This window comes from Chinchilla lanigera, unplaced genomic scaffold (genome assembly GCF_000276665.1).
Source record: "Chinchilla lanigera isolate Chin_1 unplaced genomic scaffold, ChiLan1.0 scaffold00073, whole genome shotgun sequence".
Lineage (NCBI taxonomy): Eukaryota > Metazoa > Chordata > Mammalia > Rodentia > Chinchillidae > Chinchilla > Chinchilla lanigera.
Window position 1 is genome coordinate 11,686,276 of NW_004955474.1, and position 23,732 is coordinate 11,710,007.

The 23,732-nt window shown below is 43.8% G+C and overlaps 1 protein-coding gene across 3 annotated transcripts in view; it reads left to right on the forward strand.

The window, feature by feature from the left end:
- Positions 1–23,732, forward strand: part of Fam13a (family with sequence similarity 13, member A) — a gene marked incomplete at its 5' end in the record, with an annotated part of 97,677 nt that overhangs the window by 71,186 nt on the left and 2,759 nt on the right. For 2 of the 3 annotated variants that reach the window (XM_013502720.1, XM_013502721.1), the window contains 10 exon segments: positions 2,815–2,868; positions 7,281–7,494; positions 7,845–7,983; positions 8,583–8,664; positions 9,459–9,679; positions 10,301–10,384; positions 16,364–16,459; positions 17,708–17,791; positions 20,509–20,705; positions 21,147–21,248. In XM_013502720.1, the coding sequence (XP_013358174.1) occupies positions 2,815–2,868; positions 7,281–7,494; positions 7,845–7,983; positions 8,583–8,664; positions 9,459–9,679; positions 10,301–10,384; positions 16,364–16,459; positions 17,708–17,791; positions 20,509–20,705; positions 21,147–21,248 (1,273 nt within the window). 3 annotated transcript variants of the gene reach the window in all.

A 23,732-nucleotide genomic window follows, 5' to 3' on the forward strand; every position in this document is an offset into this window, starting at 1 on the left:
TCCCTCTTTTAACCAAGAAGTACTCTTTGCATGAATGGTCTTAGGGGAAGGATCAAAAGGCCCTGAAAAGACCACACAGTGGAAGAGAGAACCTGGTAAGCTCCTGGCATCCAGGGCAGACTCTTAGTTCTATTTTTCCCTCCCATAAGGAGGGAAAAGAAACCTGCTCCAGTTCTTTTCATATAATTAGGCAGTAGATCTGAGACGGTGTCAGCCCCTTTCAACTCCCAGTACATTCACTGAACAAAAACACATAGCAGCTCTAATTTGTGACATATATTTCTAGGTACTGTTTGTTCCTTTATTTGTATGTGCTTTGAAACAGTACATGTGTTTTTAATTCATATACTGAAACAACCTACTTTTCTCACCCCAGAAAGTCTCATAGTAGTCACTATTGCCCAAAGTAAAAAAATTAAAAGCAATAATCTAAATAAATGTTATATCTGGGTATTAGTGATTTCTGTCTGCCATGAAGCTCTGAAACAACCTACAATTTGGGGTCAGAATTCAAATTAGTCACATTCTTGTCCTCCTGAAAGGGATTGTTTATTTTTATCTTAGTTAATCATAAACTCATAATCTCCCAGCATACTTAAAGCAGCTGACATAAAGCTAAAAAGTTTTCTCCAGAGTATTTAAAAGCTAATTTGTACTTTCCTTAAAATTATTTCATTATATAATATAAAGAAATTTTCTTCACATAAATACTAATGCGAAGGAACAAACATTTTATTTTGGAAATCCAGATATAACTTTCTTTAGAAGGCTATTGGAAAGCCGGGAATGTTAGCACACGCATGAGAGAGGCTGAGGCAGGAAGATTGACTCAAGTTCAAGGCCATCCTGAACTACATAGCAAGTCCCTGCCTCAAACAAAACAATAGGCTATTGGAAAAGAGTGTATCCCATTCCAAATAAATTTGGAAATGTGAATTGGTTATCATTATAATTTTTGAAATTGCTATGACTCTTTAATTTCAAATTACTACATTTGCTGTTGAACTTGCATATCTTAAAAATCTACCTGGACTTATATCAGGGTCATTTGATTACTTGGTTACTGCTCTCAGTGACTTTTTAAAATCACGTATTTTAATTTTCCAACTTAGATTATAGTGCTAACAGCCAAATATAGTCAAAATAAAGAAATTTCTTCATAAAGGTAAATAATGAGGGCAATTAGGGTTTTTTGTAATTTTTTATTTTTTTGTGACAGGCTCTTGCTGTGTATTCCAGGCTGGCCTTGAGCTCACCAGGTAGCCCAGGTTGGCCTTAACCTCACAATGATCTTCTTGCCTCAGCCTCCAAGTGTGAACCACCATGCCCAGCTTGAGAGCAATAAGCTTGATTGCTAAAGCATCACCATTTTTTTGTAACTTCAATAAAAAACAAACAAAATGGTGGTTTTCCAGTAAAGAATAAAATGTACACTATTTTAAACTGTGTGTGAACCCAATACGGTATGTGTGTGTGTGTGTGTGTGTGTGTGTGTGTAAATAGTAATTAGCCAAACATGTGTGAACCAGTTCCCATCTGTAGGCTTCCATCACCAGTCTTAAAGCCACCGTGTGGCGTGACTGGTCTTCTGGGTTTGCAGGTTTGTTGCCTGTCCACACTCATGGCTGTGGAAACGTGGTCTCTTGGGTAGGCAGCTCCTGCTGATTGGCTGCTGGCTGACGTTCCTATGGGAAGTAATGTTCTCTGTTTCCTGGGGCAGAAGGAAAGTAAAGCTGAGGCTCCATGAGCTGCAGAGTGAAGCTCTTAAAAACTCAATATAAGCCAGGTGTCGTGGCACATGCACTCAGGAGGCTGAGGCAGGAGGCTCACTGTGAGTTTGAGGCCAGCCTGGGCTACAAAGTGAGCTCAAGGCCAGCCTAAACTGCAGAGCAAGACCATCTCAAAAAAAGACAAAAAACAAAAACAACTCGTTATGGAATGTGTCGAATGCTGTCGGCAGATAACTAACCATGTTTATCTCATACACATATGTGTGTGCACACACAATACAGCTATGTTTATGGGCCGTTATTTGAGCTGTCTACATAACACCATCACCATTATTATTAAAGTTTTCACTCTCCAAAGTTAAATGAATATAGAAGTCAGACATCCTATTCTATTATTGAAAGTTGCATAACTAGAGCATTCGCAAGCAGCCAATTTGTTTTGATTTGGAGGTTACCAGTTGTGGAAGTACTGGAGTTTAAAGTCTCAGCTGCTCTGCTTAATTTTGGTTCTGATGAACTTAATTTTGAAAGGCATTTTTAAAGGTCATAAAATAGTTTATATGTTGCACTCATCATTTACTGCTTCTAGACAGTAACTTTGAAAATTCTCTAAAAGAGTCATGAAGAGGCAAGGAATCTTATAAGATCTTCCAAAGGGCCCTGCTATTACACAGATGAAAACAGGCAAAATGAGGATTCACAGTTACGGACTGCTCACTTGTAGCTGACGCCCCCTTCTAAGCAGTGTCGCTTAGGCACCCTGGTGGGCAGCAGACCAGAGGATTAGGAGCCAGACACCTGGATTCAAATCCTGACTTTGCTGCTTAACCAGCTCTATAGGCAGCTTAATAAACCTGTCTCCTTCGGCTTTACTTTTTTCTCATCTTTAGTTATAACACCAGCAGATAATAATGAATAGTTGATATAGTAGTGTGTACTTAGTAAACTTGTAAGGATTAAATGCACTAAAATATGCTTAGCACAGTATGAGTTCCTAGCATGTGATTGTTAATTATTATTGTCTTCCATAAATATCTCCAAGCATAGTTTCAGGAAAAATCGCCTTATATTTGCTTTAAAACAGGAACCTGGTTCTACCTAATGACTGGAGATGGCTCTGACCACAGAAGAGGCATCAGTAAGGACCAGGCCTCCGTGCATTTACAGAGGACAGATCTCACCACACCAACCTCCTTTCTGTCTTCGGTGGTATTACTAGCTTCTGAATTGGGAAGGGCTGCATTTGAAAAGACTCCAGCTGGACCACTGACAGAGCTTTGGTGCTGATAGCTTTGTCAGAGATGTGCAAGTGATAGAAGACAGATAGGGGAGTAAATTAGTAACTGATGAAGCAACCGCACAGAAATGTGTAGGCACGTGGATCAAAGTCAGCTGGGCTGGGGATATTCCCTCTAGATAAAGTCCTCAACCCAGGCCTGGCCTGCACATGTATCAGTGATTTAAGCAGAGCCACTAAGGACCGGTAGTAACTGCAGGTAGGGGCAAAGCAGATACATGACCTACAAGGATTTGTAAATTTATAATAAAGTTGACTGCTGAAGTTCCTTCTAAATCTGGTAGTTTTCAAAACCACTTGAACAATTGAATAGGACCACCCACCATTATGGTAAGGTTGAATTTTGAAACACAAAAAAAGTGTTTATAAAAGTAAAGAGCTATGTCAGTAGGCCCTGTATCTTTCCAGGTCTGGGATGTGCCAGAACCTCCTGGCAGCACCCAGAGGGAGATGGTTATGATACCAGGCCAACAGCAATGGCTCTGAGTTACACAGGAGGGATGAAATGTGGGAAGCACCGCCCTTAATTCAGTGCAGGTTTCTTAGAAGTAAATCACCTCAATAGCCAGTCTTCTTTTCTATAGTAAGTGGACCCCTCAGCTAAGCAGGGAGTGGCTGCGCCCCGCTGACCACATTGGCACTGCTCTGAGGCCCGTGCCCTCTTCTGCTAGGAGTTTCTTTTGTGTGCCTGTGTGCTGTGGTGTCTATGCTGGAACTCCTCCAGGAGAAATAAGAATACAGCTTTTATCTCTGTTATTTCTGACTTGTTGTAGGGTCAGCTCCCCTGGTTGGATTAATTTTTAATAGAGAGATGTGTCATTATTACATCCAGAGCTCTTTGTGTCAAGTCAAATGACTAAAACCAAATCACTGCATCCGAGGAATTCTGGTCTAGATGTGAAAATATACTGACATGGTGCTTTGGGATAGAAATCTGATTTGAAGCCTCACCTCTTTCTCTTTCGCTTTTGAATAATTTTCCTGTAGCATCTGTTTCATTGCTATGAGTTGCTGACAATGTAAAATATTTCCCAGCACCCAGTTAGGAAAGGTCGGGACATACAAGCGGCCACAGTGTGCCGTGCTGTTCTCAGTTAGATCTCACCTTGTTGTTCTACTTGAGTACCAACTATCAAAACATGAGACAGCCTTGCATTTTTAAAACATTTCAAACACACATGTGGGAATAGTTTGTTTTATTGATTTTTTTAGTTACATTGAACTATGTATTGTATGTCATTTTATAGCTTCTTTGACTACAGATCCTTAAATTATAAGACTTTATAATAAGAAGAAAGGGGGGAAAGGAGAGAAGTCATGTAACTATTTCATGTTGCCTAGTAGGAAACTTCACTTCTATTTTACATACAGGTTAGTACTGGAACATTAGTTTTGATTTTGTTGAAGTTGAAATTCACAATGGTGTTACATTTCTCATTTTTAAATAAGTGAATACATTCATCCATCCATATAGAAAAATGGCACCTATAGGCTGTTATTTCTTCACTGTGTATTTCCTATACACCTCTGGTGACACCAGGAAAAGGACTAGTTAGGTGACTAGCCAAGAACAGAGCCACATCTAGGCAGGATGTACACACCTGTAATGCCAGAAGTCAGGAGACTGAGGCAAAAGGATTGCTGGAACTGAAGGTCAGCCTGGACTACATAGTGAGACCCTGTCTCAAAAAAGAAAGAGAAAGGAAAGGAGGGAGGGGTAAAGCCACTAAATAAAGTGGTATAAGCAAACAAGAAAACTTGAAAATGACCCCATGTTAGCCACCATGTGTCAAATAGTCATTCAATTCCACAATTAGTATTTTATGTTGAATTCAATTGATCTTTTATTGGGGACATGTTTGGCTAATGGGCACTCTTTTTACAAAATGTTTTGTACACAGAGACTACAGTGTTGAAACCTTAAAGCTCAGTAACCTTTTTAAAAGAGATATTCTGCTAGACTCAGACAAATTCAAGGGGTTAGGGAGCTAATGTACTACCTCTCAAACAGTTATTTTTGTTACGTAGAAATGTCAGCCATGTGTCGTTATCAACGTGAGGCTGTTTTGCCAAAGCCCTCCGTCCCTACCAAGTTTCTTGCCCTTCCCCCAGCTGTTCTGCTCCTTTGCTGCTCAGTGGAGAGGTTGCTACCCATGCCTTGCAGTTTAAGCGATCTTAACCCTTCCCGTGTCCTCATTCAGTTGGTTTTAGTTCTGCCAGAAAACTGCTGCTGTCTCATAAAATAGAAGGTGCAGACTGGACAGTGTAACAGGTCCGCTTTCTGCAATTTAGCACCAGATTTATTTTTCCCTTGAGATTACTTTCCACTCACCCTCTCTGAACCTCACCTCTCCATCCGGGTGTGACCCTTTCGTGTTAGCACATCTGAGCTGCTCGCACCCAAGGCCACAACTTACCAAGCACAGGCAGGCAGGGCTGGTATAAAGTAGATGGTGAGGCCCCTCCTGTTCGCCTCCAGCCTTTGCCAAGCGCAGCTGCCAGCACAGTCCCTGCCTGTGGAACCTCAGCAGATAAGAAGCCTCTGTCTTAAACAACTGCTTGCATTTTTCAAAATATTCATAGTATCTGTATTCCTAGATAAGTTGAGACTTTAAATTTTGAGAACCTATGGACTTCGTTCCATATGAAGTTAGGGTTTTCAAGATTAATGTGCTTATCTCCCCTATTATACCATGGGGGAGGGTCTTCAAAAATCTCAGGCCACCGTCACATTATGGAGCCCTAGGACATGCTGATTGGAAGCACTGACCAGGGAGCTGGAGACTGGGCTTCCAGACCCAGCTCTGACCTTGATGAAGTGTTTCCTCTCACTTCTTTGGGTTTCCAGTTTCCTTTGACCTGCTGGGTTGGACCAGTGGTTCTCCAACCTGGCAGTGTGTTAGAATCATCTGGACAGCTTTTACGTGTGCCTCTACATGTGTGTAGGGGAGGGGTTGTTTATGTTTCACCGTGTGACTGCATGGGCAAGGTTAAGAGATCACAAGACTACATTCTGAATGAAATTTTACCAGCTGTGTTGCTTTATGATTGTGATATGGTTTTTTTAGATAAAAAGCTGACTGTACTTAAGATAATTGTATACATTTTATAGTTTCATGCTGAAGGAGCCATTGTTCCATGATTCAATATCTAGAAATCCAGAATTTAAGCCTGGGCAAATTCCAGCCTTATGTAAATCACCAATCCACAAGTGAATCTAAAGCATAATTTTTTTTAGTGCAGAGTATTACAAATGAAACACTATATATCACCTGAAATCTGGCTTTAAAATCTTTTAGATCTTATTTTTTTAATAAAGGGAGGAAGAAATTGAGACAGGTCTTGTAGAAGATAAAAATAAACATCAGCCTCTTGCCTTCCAAAATAAGGGTCAGGATTTTGTGCTGAGTATAGTTTTTTCTTACAGATTGTCTGGAAATAATTTGTACAGCTTTGTCCTCTGTCGGGTGTTCTTTTTTTCTTGTTTTGAATAATGTATGTGTGCTTCTCCCTTTAACTGCTGTCTTGAGCAGCCTCTAAGTTTAAGTGAAAAGCGTGAACCAGAACTGTGCTAATCCCACACACTAAGCAGAGGCACACAGAACAGCTTACTTTCAAATGACCTGACCAGAAGCTGTGAACCCTCCATCCACGGGCTCTCACTGGACAAATGTGAACCCATAGCTGCACCGATGAAGGACGGGTAGCTGTGGGGCCGGGTGCCAGGTGCCCCCCCTCTCTGACCCACTTGCTTTTCTTGTTCATAATGTCCTCACAGGGAAGGTTTTCCTCACTGACCTGCCAGGGAGGCTGACATGTTCTGTTAGCCTACTGTGGCCAGGCTGCTCCTCAGAGTAGCCCTAGCAGATTCTTTTGAAAGCAAGTGAGAATGGACCTAAAAGGTAGCTAATGGACAGGTGTGATATCTCACCCTTAAAATCTTAGCACTCAGGGACGCTGTGGCAGGAAGATCACAAGTTCAAGCCCAGCCTGGGCAACTCTAAGTCTCAAAACAAAAAACAAGGGCTGGGGACGTGGTTCAGTGCAAAGGCCCTGGGTTTAATCTCCAGTATTAATCATCATCATCATCATCATCATGGATGCTGTCAGACAGGGTGGTGATTTTGTTTGGTCAGGGTATCTTAGATCTAAAAGAGGAATCATTCAGTGCACCCCTCCTAAAGCCTTCAGGAACCCTTGGGAGCAGTGGCATTTGCCAGACACTCTGACCTCCGACCACCTTTATTTTCCAGAGCCCATCCCTACCTTCTCCTCCTGGCAGCGGGAAGACTCTGACTCTGAGGAAGCCCGCCTCTCCCCGCAGGCCGGGTGCCTGATTCGCCAGCTTCTGGAGGAGGACAGCGACCCCATGCTCTCTCCTCGCTTCTATGCCTATGGGCAAAGCCGGCAGTACCTGAATGACACAGAAGTGCCTCCTTCTCCCCCCAATTCCCACTCTTTCATGAGGTATGTTGCTCTGTGCTGCTGATAAGCAAAGGCACCATCCCCACAACAGGAGAAAAGACTGGAATGGTGCTAGTGGCTAGCAGTTTTCTGAACATTAGGTTATGAGGACTTAGAGGAACTTTGCAGCTGAACTGTGGCCGTTTAGTAATCATAAATGTGAGCAACAGGAAGTTAGACCACTTAATAGGCCGGACATAGCTTAGAGTTACAGGATGAATCCATCAGCTTCTCATTCAAGAGGACAGGGCAGGTTTGACTCTCATCCTGTGCACCAGTGGCACCCACACTCCAGGGCCCCTCCCAGCTGTCATGGCTCTGAGAGGGGACTGACCCAAGCTGCCTCCTCACAGGCGGCGAAGCTCCTCTCTGGGGTCCTATGACGATGAGCAAGAGGACCTGACACCTGCCCAGCTCACACGAAGGATCCAGAGTCTTAAAAAGAAGATCCGAAAGTTCGAGGACAGATTTGAAGAAGAGAGGAAGTACCGAGTAAGTGTCCCACATGTCTCTGTATCTCTTGTCCCTAGTGGGCCCACCTTTCAGCAACTCAGAAAGCAATACGAGTTAAAGGGGCTTTCTAGGGAACCTCAAAACAAAGACATAGACATCAGAGACTAAAACCTAATAGATCCTAACCACCATGTGTGCCAGTTTTCTTACACTGTCTTAGCAAAATAAAGAGTGAACACTTAACTGTACATTAATAAATTTATCAATGAGCAGGAATGGGAGAGAGCATTGGTTAAAAGCCTTTGGGTAGAACATAACTAAAGATTATGTCCTGAGCTTGGTCAGTCGTGGGCACATTTTACTCCCTCTATGTCCTCAGTCCCACAAAGGTGACAGCCCATAGGAGCCCACGATCATAAGGACCCAGCATTTTGCTTCTGAGTTATTTAGAGGCATGAAAAATAACTAGTATGACAAAGCACGATGAATTGTGTTGTGAATTTGCCCTGACTAATCATGGCTAATTTCTTATGCTGATGAACTCAACTTTGCCTTGCTACATAAACTAAAGACAAGTGCCCACTGTGCTTCTTTCCACTGCCCCTCTGGAAACATCACTCTGGACTTTCCTTTCTCAGCCTTCCCACAGTGACAAAGCGGCCAATCCAGAGGTTCTCAAGTGGACGAATGACCTTGCCAAATTTCGGAAACAACTTAAAGGTAGGTGACAATCAGGGCCTGTGGCGTGTCCTCTGCACACCAAGCCAGGGGCCGAGTCTGTCCCTCAGCCTGAGCTGAGTGCTCTGCTGGAGTAACCCAGGGCTGCAGATGCTCTTCAGGGTGACAGCCTCTGTGCCTCCTCCTGGTCTCAGTCCTAGGACAACAGATGGGCTCAGAGGCAAATTCTGCAGCACTTCCACATCTCTGCAAATCTCTAACAGGAGGATGATGGTTTCAAGCCAACACTTTATAAACACCTGCTTAATCCCGGGCTTCATGTGTTTTGACGTTAGGAGGAGACTTGTGGACACAGAGATGTATCTCGAAATCACCTGGCCCCTTTCCCTCAAATAGCTTGCTCTCATTTAGGAGATAGTCCTATAAACAGCTGAATGGAATAGAAGTTAAATAATGCGAAAATGTGGTGTTGAAGTCATGCAGAAATTAGCCAGTTGAGTGTCAGAGCAGGACGCATCTTTACCCACCAAGGGTAGCACTGTGCGAAAATGTCTGCCCGATGGGAGAGTGGTGACAGCTGAGGTGGCAAAAGCACGGCTGTTAATGGGCTAAAACTTTCTCAGGAATTAGGGTTTGGGAAACATTCCAGATAATCCAGGAAGACATTATCATTATTTGGGGTTTTACATAATGACTCAGGGATTTCAACTGATACTATAATTAGATGCTCTGAAAAGAAAGACATAGCTAAGCAGTTACTGACATCACAGAAAAATAACTTGGGTTCAGCAGACACTACTTCTCATACATCCCCACCCCCAAACCTTCTCACCTAGAATCAAAACTAAAGATATCTGAAGAGGACCTAACCCCCAGGATGCGGCAGCGAAGTAACACACTCCCCAAGAGTTTCGGTTCCCAACTTGAAAAAGAGGATGAGAAGAAGCAGGAGCTGGTAGACAAAGCGCTCAAGCCCAGCGTTGAAGTCACCCTGGAATCCATCCAGAGGAAGCTCCAGGAGAAGCGAGCGGAAAGCAGCCGTCCAGAGGACATTAAGGTGTAGTGTCTCTGAGCAGCCCTGCAGGGGACAGCTGACCCTAAGCCCTGGCAACCAGCAGGGCACGGCAGCACAGGGCTTCCCCGGGGATCCCTGTGGGAAGCAGCCCCTCTGTGGCTCTCTCACACTTCTACAGTAATAGATGAAATGACTGCAGTGTGTTTTATCTGCGGGGACTTTGGTTTTTGACTAGAGATCGAAAACAGACAGCTCTGTAGATTACAGAAGGAACCTCGTGAGGCTAATGGCAGTTTGATGACTCTGGGGTAGAAGGATCAAAGACAGACAAACCCGCAGGCCTGTGTAACCTATAACCATAGACATCACTTGGGCAGCTAAACTAAGCCCCACGTTCCCGGAGCCCTGCTTTCCTCCGTAGCGAGCTCGCCTCTGCCGCCACCGTGTGGGAGATGAGGCAGCCGGGACCATTCGGCTGCTTTGTGCTGCTGGCAAGAGGTCAGAAATGGCTTTTCTGAGTAAACTTTGGGCAGAGCCAGGGGGAGCGGCTGTGCAGGGATTCTTTTAACCTGCCTTAGTAGTAGATCTATTTGACTAAATGAAGAAGTTGGGGTGTTCACAAATGTTTTCCATCTTTCATTTCTTATCCCTGTGTTTATATAGGATATGACCAAAGACCAAATCGCTAATGAGAAAGTGGCCCTGCAGAAAGCCCTGCTGCATTATGAAAGCATTCACGGCCGGCCGGTATGTGGGGCTGAATTTTCTGACTGGGGTCAGTGATCTGGCTTTGGAAATGGATTTTCTATGTCAGTGTCTTATCAATAGGGTTCCCTCCGGTTTGTTCTCTTTGCATTTAGTTAAAGGAGGTTTACTGCATATCACATTATATTGAAGCTTTTGGGAAGGCTAACCTCTAAGAGGTCTTCTGTTATCTAGCAGACACTGAATTAAAGTTAAAAAGAAAGTTCATTTGCAACTACAGTTGAATCCCTAAGTCCTATTCAAGGTGGGAAAAGATGGGGAGCAGCGTGTGGGGGGACAGAGCCCCCAAGCAAGAGACTGCCCCATCCCATAGACTGCCATTAGCTTTAGCCTCTCTTAGCCCATAAAGTTCAGGGGTTAAGCTACAACGCTGTGCCCTAAAACTCAAATCTTCCTGAAATGCAGCTGCAACCAGTGTTTGTCTCTGAAGAAGCACCAGCTGCTTTCAGAAGCAAAAGCGGGAAGCACCCAGAACATGTCCCTGCCTTTCTGAGGTAGTTTGTTATTTAGCAAGCATTTACTGAACGTTTGTTGTTAGCTGTGGGGAAGACAGTAGAATGGGTAACTCGTGCTCTCTTTCTAGAACTGTAATCAGACATCCTTTCTGTCAGTTACTCTTCACCTTCTGTTCACAAAACAAATTCTTAAAAGCAGTTAGAAGGAAGCATAAAGTTTAGGTTCACAGGTGGGTTTTTATATAGCCAAAGAGCATAGGTCTCTTTTCCAGTCTTAACTGTAACGGTATAATGGATAAAGTCCTGTCATCTAAAATACACTCTGCGGGGCTGGGGATTTAGCTCAGCGGCAAAGCGCCTGCCTGGCAAGCACAAGGTCGTGAGTTCAGTTCCTGGTACCGGAGAAAAACCAAGAAAAAAAAAAAGAAAATACACTCTGCTACATAAAGAAGCCTCCAGAATGATATACTGGTTTCCTAGATTTTTTGTAAACACTGAGCTGCATCCCCAGCTACCAGTTTTGAAGTCTGTCACAGGTTCTGGGCATCGTGCACCTAGTGCTGAACCAGTCCTCAGCCTTTACCCCAGACCTGCCACATAGCGTGCACCTAATAACAATCTGTGGAATGCATTTGCTGTTGAGTTTTGGCTCTGAATATATCAGGTTTAATTTTTTTCAATGTTGGCGCTGACGATGACTGATTTTGCTGGCCTGTCCCTGCAGTGGAAAAATACTAGCACTGTGATAATGTTCATGTTTAAGCCAAGTTTTGTTTTAGATTTTTTAGAGGCATTAAAGTAAATACAGGAGCTGGTGATTTAGCTCAGCGGCACAGCGCCTGCTTGGCAAGAGCGAGGTCATGAGTTCAATTCCCAGTACCAGAAAAAAAACAAAACAAAAAAAGAATAAAGTAAATATAAATGGTCTAGAACTCAAATATATTGTGAAACTTCATTGTCCCTAGTGGAGCTTTCAGAACTTGCACAGGTAAAACCAAACTTCTGTGGACAAAGAGGACCCATGTTCTGCTGTAGTTTCAGAATTCCAGGCGTGGTCTCACAGGCCCCAGGCAGGCTGGAATGAAGCTGTGTGTGTTCCTTCCTGTAGCTTCTTTTTTTCCTGCTGTAGATTCCGATTGTGACATTGATAGACTCTTTCAAGGACTCCTTGCCTAAGGCTCCAAAAGCACCCAGCTGCATGCTAGATCGACTTAACCTTGCTGCTAGTTCCCCATGTGGTATTTGTTACTCCAAGCTGGGCAGCCTCACTCATTCCCCTGGCGTGTGGCAGTGGCACACTCCATGCACCTTCCAGTCACAGACTGGACTCAGAACTCGGAGCTGGTGACCTTTTGGACCGTGGGTGCTTTGTTTATAAAGAAGCTGTCTGTTAGGGGTTGTCATGGAAATGAAGTGATACTGCAGACACACAGGCAACTGTATCTATAGTATATCTATCTATTTACCTGTACCTTGCTTGGCCCTGAGGAAGTGGGCCAGCCTGGCCTTGCGGGTGACACAGTAAATGATGTTTTTCACCTCTGGTACAATTATATGTTCTCTCTGTGGCCTACTTCTGATTAAATGATGAAATCAGAGAAAGAAGGTTACCTTTTTTTACCCCCTTATCATCAGGAATATGAAACATTAGTCCATGGCCCTGCCTTGTTCCTTTGTCTTTCACCATGCTTTCAGATGGAGTCCAGATTCCAGCAGCTCATAGGGCAGGAACAAATACTCTAGGGAATCTGAGTGTCATTTTGTTTCTGGACCCAGGCCAGATTCTCTGCCTCTCTCTTTGGAACACGATGCTCCAACCTCCTAAGAAAAAGCAGAGTTCATTTGACATTGGACCAGTCTGAAAACCAGAGAGTGAACTTCCAGTTCCTAGACCTATGCTGTTACCATGGGACTATAAATACCATTTGGATGATACTTGCATTTCCAGAGCTAAACTATCATTCCAAACCACAATTTTTCAGAAAAGCGGGCACTTTTAGAACTCTTTTCTTCCTAAATCTACAGATTCTTATTTGAAAGGATATTAACAGAATCATAGGCCAAAACAGTTATTTTGTTTCTGTCCATTTTTTTAGCAAAGCTGTTTTAACAAAGCGCGCTATAGACATTCCCTACTGATTATTTGTCTCTCCTTCTCAACATGTAAGCATCTCAAGAAATGGTGTGTGACAGGAGGATAACAAGTATATGTTACCTTTGGCCTACACGGATCTCTGACAGTAAATATGGAGGGAGAGAGAATGGGCTGCATGATCAGCCCTCTTCTCATTAGAATATTTTAATTGCATTTCCAAACCATGGTAACTAACACAACAGTAAACATAGTAAGATTTACATTTAAATGCAAATCATAGAGCCATGTGTAAATGCCGGCCTTTGGTTAGCTGCTGTCTCAGATTTTCTGATCTTTGCACAGACCACCTACTAACATTACCCTACAATTAAGAAGAAAGAGTTGTCATTTTCCAAATTAATGGGCCGAGAGTACAACTGTTATAAGAATCCATCTCCTTTGGTCTTCTGACAGTTCTATGACTCACAGGTAGCTCTCCACACACAAACGCAAACCACTTTCTGTTTTACTGGATTTTGAGGCAGTATAGTTCCTTATCTAGCAAAAGCTCAACTTTTTACAAAATTGTGCTTTTATGCCACTTTTTGTAAGCAAAGGTCTTTGTAAACTCCACGTAGAATTCTCAGTGTAGAGGGCAGAATTTTTCTATTGAGAGGACAGCTTGGCCAAGCCCTCTTGGACAGTGACACGGCAAGATCACCCTTCCTCACATCTCACGTATCTGTGGATGGATAGAAAACTGGACTGGGAGTCAGTCATTCATTCATTCGGTTCTTTTTTCTTTTCTTCTTCCTTTTTTTTTTTTAATTGGTTCTGGAAGTCAAACTCAGGACCTTGTGCTCACCAGGCAGGCACTGCACCACTGAGCTATACCCCTGGCCCTGTGGTCCTTGACTCAGCAGTATTGCTTTGGGCAAATCATTGTCCTTTGCATCTAGTGCTAAGATTCCACGGCTCTAATTTTCAGAGTAAAATTGTCAGTCTTCACCATTCACTTTTTGGATCTGTCAAAGTAACTGCAACCAAACTGATGTAGAGAAGTGTATTTGATGCAAAGACAAACATCACAAAAGATAAAGGCCGGTAAAAGCAGCTATGTGATCAGTACTTTATGATTTCTGTTCAAGACATGCCACTTATTCAGTATGGGTAATTATCGGCTAGCATCCTCTTTGGTTTTGTTTTTATTTTATTATTTCAGTTTATTTTTGCAGTGCTGGGGATTGAACCCAGAGCCTCGTACATACAAGGCAAGAGCTCTACCACTGAGCCATATCCCCAGCCCCTTTGTGTTTTGAAATATTATCTGAGTCTTACAGAGCAACCAAAATGAGGGTAGTACATGAACAGTAGAAAACATTTTTAAATCATAAGCGAAGACAGAGTGGAACTACTGCCCCTCCCATTAGATCTTCTTATCTAGACATTTGTGTTGTTTTGATCTGGGTACAAAAAATACATCTTAATACCCAATTTTCCACACAATAACAACCATTCAGCACTCCCCCTCAAATGAAAATGAAAGTTTGAGAGAGGAATGAAAGGATTTAAAGATAGTTTGCTGTATGTTTGGCCTAAAGTCCTTTCCAAACAGTTGTGGGTCCTCACAGACTGACTACCAGTCAGGAAAGTGAGGCCCAGGGAACTTCAGAGGCTGTGTTTATCATATCCTTGAGTGGGGACTGGCGAGTCAGAGGTCCAATCCTATTAGACACTGCAAATAATTCTCCAGTCTCCACCTTTCCTGCATGGAGCAGCATTCCAGCTGTTCACCCTGCTTGCTGGAACTTGACCTTGTCTCTTTCTGTGTAAGCCTTGTGTAGGTGGGTAGTAGTAACATCTATGGTTTGATTCTTACCCTTTTTCAAGGGAAATCATTTATGGGTCATTTTATAGTTTTGTCAATCTTTTTTTCCCCCTTGGGACAAGGTCTTGCTTTATAGGCTGCACTGGCCTTATAGGCCTGCACTGGCCCAGGCTGGTGTTGAACTCAAGGTGATTCTCCTGCCTCAGACTCTCAAGTGCTGGGATTACAGGCATGCGCCACTACACCCGGGTTTGTCAGCAGTTCATATGGTGAATAGGAAAGTCAAGAACAGGCCAAACACTTGTGATAGGGAAGCAACAGAAATAACAGGTTGTTGTTGTTATTATAATGATGATGATGATGATGATGATGATGATTGCCAATGATAGAAAATCCGCAAAATGGTTTGCATAGTGGCAATAGCCAATCTCAGCTTGTGAAGTTTATCCAAAGTGTACTTACTGGTGATCACTCTGAGAAATGCAAACACAAAAGGCAACAAAGGGCAATTCTTTATGAATAATCCTTTAAAATGGTATTAGAGAATAACCCTTTATGAATAATTTTGAAGTTGAAGGGCCAGAAGACCCACAAAAGCAATGGTCACAGCTAACTCCCCTGCCCTCTTGCTTGATGACACTTGCAGTGGTAGTAGAATGTAGCAGACAGACTTAACTTGACAGAAATTTACCTCACCTCATTCCCCACTGAAGCAACCAAAAGAAAACGCATATACATACCTGCAAATATACACCTGATTAGCTCTAAAGTCCTCGCCCTCCCCTTTGTAAATATTTGTGGGACACTTTCATTATGTCAGGCACTGAAATAGTTACTAGGGTTATAAAAACATAAACTCTTGGTCTCAAGGGATTGCAGGCAAAAGGAGGAGACAGAAGGGTGAACAAACAGTGACAACCCAGGACGGAATGTCTGTGAAATACAAGGTGCATGCAGGGCGGGCTGGTGCCGTAAAGCAGAGACTGAGTCTCCTGGGGCGCGTGCTGTTGGAAGAAGGCTGTGCAGAGAGATGGTTCTGGGTCTGGAATCTGGCAAACAGAGGAGCAGAGGAGAAGCCATTTCCACTTAGAACTCTGGGCCAAATTTTAGGGAAAGGAGGATGAATCACCCTTGTGTTCTGTCAGCAGATGTTCCTTGAGTGGCTTCTATGTGCTAGAATCTTGTTTCTAAAAACACAGTTTCATGGGGGAGAAAAAGCATGTAAATAAATTGACTACAGCCCCTCATGATAAGTCTCATAATAGACAAGCACGCTTTCTCCTTCTGGGGCCCAGAAACTAGTAAGTCACCTGGAAACTTTGAACCCTGAGAAGGTATAGGCAGAAACTGAAGAATGATTGTAGTTTTGACCTATGTAAAGCAATACTACCAATGGAGTGCTTTCCACTGCTGAAGTAGGTATTTTAAATATTTACTGAATAAATAATAGTGTCAGTTTAGACACATCTTCTAAAAATGGTAAGACTTAAACTGCATGGTCTGTTTTTCTGTAGGACCAAAATGAAGACCTAGAATACATTTGGACAGGTGGTAGCATGACCTCTGGGAGCAGCCTTCTTAGCAGTCTTGTTCTTGCTTTTCAGGTGACAAAGACTGAACGTCAGGTTATGAAGCCTCTGTATGACAGGTACCGGCTGGTCAAACAGATCTTGTCCCGGGTCAACACTGTTCCGATCATTGTGAGTGCTGTACCTTCCTGACCTTATCCTGCCTTTGCAGCTGAGCAATGTCTGTTTAGGCCCTCACTTCCTCTCAGACTGTAATAGCTGAGCCAGTCATTGATGTCCTTGGCCTACACGTTCAAAACATGAAGACTCTTGTCAGCAACTTCTGAGGGCTGTGCCAGAATGAGCCAAAAATGAGCCAGTCTCAAGCCAGTAGGGGTCCCCCTTTTTAGGAGACAGACCTGATATGTGCCCTGGCCCTTTCCTGGGCAACAGAGCACAGGGGGACAAGAGCTATGCCTTGTGCCACATCTTCTCCGCAGAGGGCCTCGATGGTCCCAAAGGCCCCCTGTTGACAGTCTCCCCACCCATGACAGGGAGAGCTCCCTTGGGAGTCAGATCCAGGGAGAATCTTCTAGAAAGTCACAGAGAGAGATTGCTCTTCTTGGTGGCTGCAGGGAATGTAGAGAGTGGAAAGAAAGGGAGAGAGGCTAATGGCTGAGGTGCTTCCTGGCCGCCACTCTTGTACTCAGCTGCTTCAGGGCCCTGATCCTGCTCTTATCAGGAGTAGGGACAGCAGCTTGCCTGCAGCATGGGCACCTTTGGGCAGTGTCTGCAGCAGGCTGCCCAGCCCATCTGTGCCAGAGCACTTCCTGCTTCAGTGCCCTCCTCCCAACAGCTCGCTCTGATGTCGCTATTGAGACGCATCCACCTACGGTCCAGCCCTTCCTTAAATCCCCTTGTTTACTCCCATTTAAGTTCCCTTTAGCAGTGTACTAGTTTTTAATGAATGAGAGGAGCCAGAAAGCTACTGTTCTACAAATTCCTGTAGGATAAATTAAAGTAATGAGAGATTCGATCTAAAGAATCACTTCTTTCTCCAGTTAGGAACCCTTGGGTCCCTAAATATGGTGATGAATAACAGAGAAGCTAGATGACCTCGGGTGGCTTTGTGAGCTCAGCCTGCTTTCTTAGGGTCCTCACAGTCACTGCCTGGAGGGGAGAAAGTGGGAGGCCGTTTCTCCCTGGGGTTTTCGTGACTGTGCGCTCAACACGGACCAGTGCTGTTACTGCTCCTGGTGATCTGTGTGGACTCAGGGGGGGAAGCAGCAGCTTGAAAAAGAACTTCAGTTGCCGTAGGTTTTCCTAGGAGCCTCTTAAAGCCAGACAGTTAAGAGACAGTGATAAATACTGGGGTGGGCAGAAGAGGCCAGGGGACGAGAGGAGGTGCCCAGTGTAACCTGCTGTTAACACCTGTCACAGGGGTCCCCCTCCAGCAAGCGGAGAAGCCCTTTGCTGCAGCCAATTATCGAAGGTGAAACTGCTTCCTTCTTCAAGGAGATAAAGGTGAAGAGCCCCGCAACCCCTGCTGAATCCCATCCCTGCCTCCCGCCCGTGGGAAGGGTGTGCCTGTGCCCTTAGCTGATGTTTATTTGCACATACCACCTCAGAGTGAGCCCCTTTATTAGAGGCTCCCTGATTTCTTTAGTTGCTCTCTCCCCTCTTTATGTATTGTTGTTTTTGTTTTGACTTTGCCTTCAGGAATTATTTTGTTTTCCATGCTGCTTTTTTGTTTTGCTTGTTTTCCCTATTTGGGGAATGATTTCCTGTACTCCAAAATGTTAAATTAACTCTTTGGAACAAAACACTTTTTTTTTTTTTTAATTCATACACTGAATGTATAGAAAAACCAGAATTAACAAAAGCAATACATATACAGTGGTGCCTCAGTTCACAAACTTAATTTGTTCTCTGGTTTTGGAAAAGATGGCCACAGTCACGTTTGTGTGGGGAAGATGGCCATGGTCCTGCTGCTCACTCCATGCAGAGTTTGCGAACAAAAACAAACTTTTGCCTGACATTCTGTGTGTAAACAGAAGTGTTTGTGAACCAAGGTGCCACCGTAACACAAATCCCAAATGATGCTTTTATAGTGAACAACTGTGTTGTCTTTGGTTGCTTTGCCGGTATAGTTTAACCCACTCCTTTCCCCCAGTGTGTTTATTCTTCGGCATCAATTTTATACTCTTCTCCATTGTGGACGTGGTGCTGGGGTGGGCAATCACAAGAGCGTGTGTCTGGGTTTCTCCAGTGGTAGTTAGGGATTCTGCGCCCCTGCCCCATCTGCACTGCTGGCATCGCTGGGCCGCGAGGCACAATCTGCCCAGGACCAGGGACCCTCTGTGGGGCTCACGCTGCCTCTTCGAGGACCGGCCTTTTTCACATTCCGTTTCTAGATACCTGCACAAACTGCACTGCTGTAAAGGGACTTAAGTGCCTTCTAGAGCGTTCTAGAAATGAAAGATCAAAGGCAATTATTTTCTAAAAATGATGTTTATTTTTAGCAGTGGTTTAGGTCCATAGAGGGAATTAATCCCAAAGCAAAAGTGAGTTTTAAGAGTTTTACCTATCATATTTCTGGGACAGTTCAAAGCCTGGGGAGTGGGAACTGTAGTTAGGAATGATGCTTTCAGAATCATCTTTCCTACTGAGGGATACCAACTGAGAACTTTCTCTGGAGCTCAGGATAAGGTACCATAAGCTACCAGTTCTTCTATTCCTACCTCTTAGAGATAGCTTTAAGATATTAGGCAATGATTCTGCTCACCATTCATACTATTTTAAACAGAACTTGTTTTATGAAATTGTTCTAAAACATGGATTGGAAAATCTGAGCCATTGTGTCTTTAAAAAGTGGAGCTGTTGTGTGCCTGGTGGAGTAGCACACACCTGTAGACCTAGCACTCACTCTGGGAGGCTGATCCAAGAGCATTGCAAATTTCAGTTCAGCCTGGCCAATCTAGTGAGACTGTGTCTTTAAAAATTTTAAAAAGGGGCTAGAGATGTAGCTCTGTGCAAAGGCCCTGAGTTCATTTCCCAGTACCAAAAAACAAAAACTATTGTGACCAGGAATGTAGCTCGGTGCTTGCCTAGCATGCATGAGGCCTTAGGTTCTATACCCAGTGCACGAACACATACACACACACACACACAAACCCAGGCAATTTTCTTAATAAGCCTTTATGTTGATGAAGAAATTTTGGCAAATAACATAAGAATTAAAATACCGCAGCTGAAAAAATGAATATCCTGATGGTACTCTTTTTATAAGAGGTCATTCTTCCTATTTTTAGCCTTTTGTTTTTTTGTTTGTTTTTTTTTTTACGAGAATATTTTGGCCCTGGCTTATTGTCTGTTGGCACACATTATGGTCAAAATTTCAGATAATTTTGCAATGATTACACTGCTTTTGTAAATAACACTGTTCTCTGGTTCTTTTTGTTCCAACTGGCCAAGCTTCTTACCCTGTATTTGTACTTTATTAATTCCTGGCAATGGGATACAATTTAAAATTTGGTGACCCTACAGTGAAGAAAGATGTATCTAAGAAGTTTCATTACAACCCACCCCTGTTTTTAATCACTCATGGGAAGAAGTAGCTGGGTAAGAAATAGAGCCAGTGCACATTCTGAAGCCCTAGATTGTCAGGCCAAAGAAACCTAGTCAGCGAACCTCAGTTAATTCTTTTTTGTTTGTTTGCTGCTTCTATTTAATTTTTTTTCAGTTAATTCTTATAAAACTATATAGGTGGCCGGGGATATAGCTCAGCGGCACAAGCGCCTGCCTGGCAAGCACAAGGTCCTGAGTTCGATTCCTGGTACCAAAAACATAAATAAATAAATAAATAAATAAATAAATAAATAAATAAATAATAAAACTAAAAAATAAAACCATATGGGAATTGTTATTCCTCCTACCAAAAAACCCCCCAAATTATTCATTTAAAAGGTCAGGTTTGGACTGTAAATGTTACAGTGTTTTTCTGACGACGTGTAGATTGCCGAGGCATTTCCTTCTCTGGACCGAGCAATAGGACTGAAGGCGCAGCCGAGAGAATCGGGAAAAGCCCCCCGAGTTTTGGCCTTTGTAAGGGCGCTTGTATTCCAGGTCTGAGCAGGCACAGAAGCAGCTCTGGGGGACGCGGATGACTAGGTAACTCAGTCCCTCCCAGTGAGAGTGCGTGCAGCGGGGGGACAGGTGCTCACCGCGCTGTGTGTCTCCAGGAGGAAGAGGAGGGCTCGGAAGACGACAGCCACGCGAAGCCGGACTTCACAGTCACCCTGGAAACAGACTTCAGTGCACGCTGCTTCCTGGACCAATTCGAAGATGATGCTGATGGGTTTATTTCCCCAATGGATGACAAAATACCATCAAAATGCAGCCAGGACACCGGGCTTTCAAATCTCCACGCCGCCTCAATGTAGGTCATTGTAGTAGTGGTGTTGAAATAGTTTCGTAAAAATAGCCTTCATTAAGCGCGTCTTAGCCTTGTATTCAAATAAGGGGCTGACAAAACATTAGAGACTTAATGGGGTGAGTGTGTGTGGAGAAAACAGCGATTTAAAAGAAAAATATCCTGGGTCAGGCCTCGATGCTTCCTGCCCTGCTCCCTGAACTGCCAGCCCTGCTCTGTGCGTGCGCTGCGCAGCCGCCTCCCTGTCGGGAACCCCGAGCGCGCGGGCTTCGCCGGCTTCGGCTCGGGGGGCGGCGGGAGCCGGGGGCCGCGCCCTGCTCCCCCCGTCCGGCCTCCGAGCGGGCACCCGCCTGCCAGCTGTGCGCCCCTCTCCACAGCCCCGCCGCGGTTCATCTCCTGCCCGGCAGCGCAGATTTAACTTTCTGGACATTGTTTTCTACCTCTTAGACCTGAGCTCTTGGAACACCTTCAGGAAATGAGGGAAGAAAAGAAGAGGATTCGGAAGAAACTTCGTGATTTTGAAGACAATTTTTTCAGACAGAATGGAAGGTAGTGTGCGTCCCCCTCCCTCCTCCCCGCCCTCAGCCCTGGCTCCGCCCTGTGCTTGGCTCCTGGAGCGCAGCCCTAGCTCCTTCGCATCCGCATCCGCATCCGCATCCACCCGGGGCTGGGCCTGGGGTTTGTGCCCAGGCACTCAGACTCTGGCAAGACAGACGATGAGATTTGCTTCTTGGCTGATGTCCAAGACCAGGGCAGATTCAGCTAGCACTTATAAAACTAACCTGTCACATCCAATTCTCATCTAAAACAGGCAGCCTGCCTCAGAATTTCAAGTTGAAAGCATTTTTTTAACGAAACCAGAAGGATTTTAGCCAATTGTCCCTCAGAGGACACCTAGAACATACAAAGAATTGAAAAATTATGGGGACCGGGGATATAGCTCAGCTACGCAAGCGCCTGCCTGGCAAGCGCAAGGTCCTGAGTTCCATTCTTGGCACAAAAAAAAAAAAAAAAAAAAAAAAAAAAAAGATCCGCCCCCGCACCCCCCCCCATCCAAAGACCCAATCCATAAATGGGCATCTGAGATGAATACACACTTCTCAGATGAAGGGATACAAATAGCAAATAAATATATGAAAAAATGTTCAACATCATTAGTCATTCGAGAAATGCAAATTAAAACAACACTGAGATTCCATCTCACCCCAAAAAGAATAGCTATTATTAAGAAATCGACCAATAACAAATGCTGGAGAGACTGTGGGGAAAAAGGAACCCTTCTTCGCTGCTGGTGGGAGTGTAGACTGGTGCAATCACTGTGGAAATCATTGTGAAGATTCCTCAAAAAGCTAGAATAAGAGGTCCCATTCCACCCAGCTATTCCCCATCTGGGTATCTTCCCAGAAGAATTAAAAACATCATACCATATGTGCACCCATGTTTATTGCAGCACAATTTGTCATAGCTAAACTTTGGAAACAACCCAAATGCCCATCAGCTGAGGAAGGAATTAAAAAGCTGTGGTCTTTTTATACAATGGAATATTACTCAGCTATAAAAAAAGATAAATTTGAGGCTTTTTTAGGTAAATGGATACAACTTGAGACTATACTCATAAGTGGAATAAATCAGACCCACATGTGTAAACATTGTATTGTCTCCCTTGTGTGAGAAACTGAAAAAGTAAATAAGGTCTAAAATGTACAATAGATATTGTGAAATGGGATGAAATTGTTCTAAAGGAAAAAGGAACTAGGATGGGTGAAAGGGGAAAGACAGTAAAGGGAAAAATGCAAGTCAGTTATACTATTAGTGTCCCTTAGATCATTAAAAAGGAAGGTTTGTGCTAATATAGGTCGGAGAAATTTTTATGCTCATATTTTGTACTCTGAGCAACTACTTTAAAGATAACATATAATGCAGTAACTGTTATTATTCTCCTATTTTGTAATGAAATTTTGTTTTATCTTTTTATATTAAAAAAACGGTGAAATAAGGGAAAGGAGGCTTTAAATCATCACTGATTTTTCAGCTTGTTTTAAAAATAAAAACCAGAGATGTGACTCAGTGGCAGAGTATTTGCCTAACATGCACAAGGCCCTAGGTTCGGTCCTCATTACCGCAAATAGACAAAAAAAAGATGATAGTTGTCCAGGCTGAATGAAAAAACTATAGACATAGTCTGCAAAGAAGTCGTCTCACGTTTCCAAGGGACTGCACCAGGGTCTCGCTCAGTCACAGCAGGAGCTGGGGGTAGATGTACTTGTCCCGCCTTGGAGTAGGGATTTGTCATTTTAAGCTGGCCTTGTGCTAGTCCAAATCAGAGCATCCCAAAGCTTAGGGAATAAAAGCACCCTAAAAACTGACTTTGGGGTTTAAAATGTGTTGGATTCCATTTAGTTCAACTGCTGTGTGAATCTGTTTTTAGTATCTCTGATCTGGCTCTGCTCTGCAATGACTTTCAAGATTTCTACATTTTACACCTGAATGTTTGCTTTTCCTTTTCCATATGTTGCAAGGTATTTAGAGAATACAGATAAGCCTGTTAGAGTGTCCCCCAAAGTATAAATGTTGGAATTAACTTCATTGTCAAAAATCTTTGACCAGAGGGACCAACAGTGTCCATTCACTCCGAGGCGAGCGCGGCCCTCCCCAAGGTGCTCGGTGACAGAGGCTGATGCTGATTCCCAGGCCTGGTCCTTGCCCTCAGCGGAGGGCCCTCTAGAATCCTTTCCTAGAAGACAGAGCGCGAGTAAAATGAGTTTAATTTTAGTTTGTTAAGCAAATTAAACTCCATGCTACCGCCCCCTGCTCACACGTGCTCTATAACACGAAAGGGAAGCCCTGGTGCCAGTGCTGGCCTGCGCGTCTCCCGGGGGCAGGCGCCCAGCCACCCTCTCCAGTGTCATCACGTGTGCAGTATGACTGTGACACCTTCACACCTGGCTGGTGTTGGGTGGGTACAAATGACTCAGTACAGTGCTTGACCCATGGTAAGCCCTAAATACATGTGTATATAAAAATTCATATGTA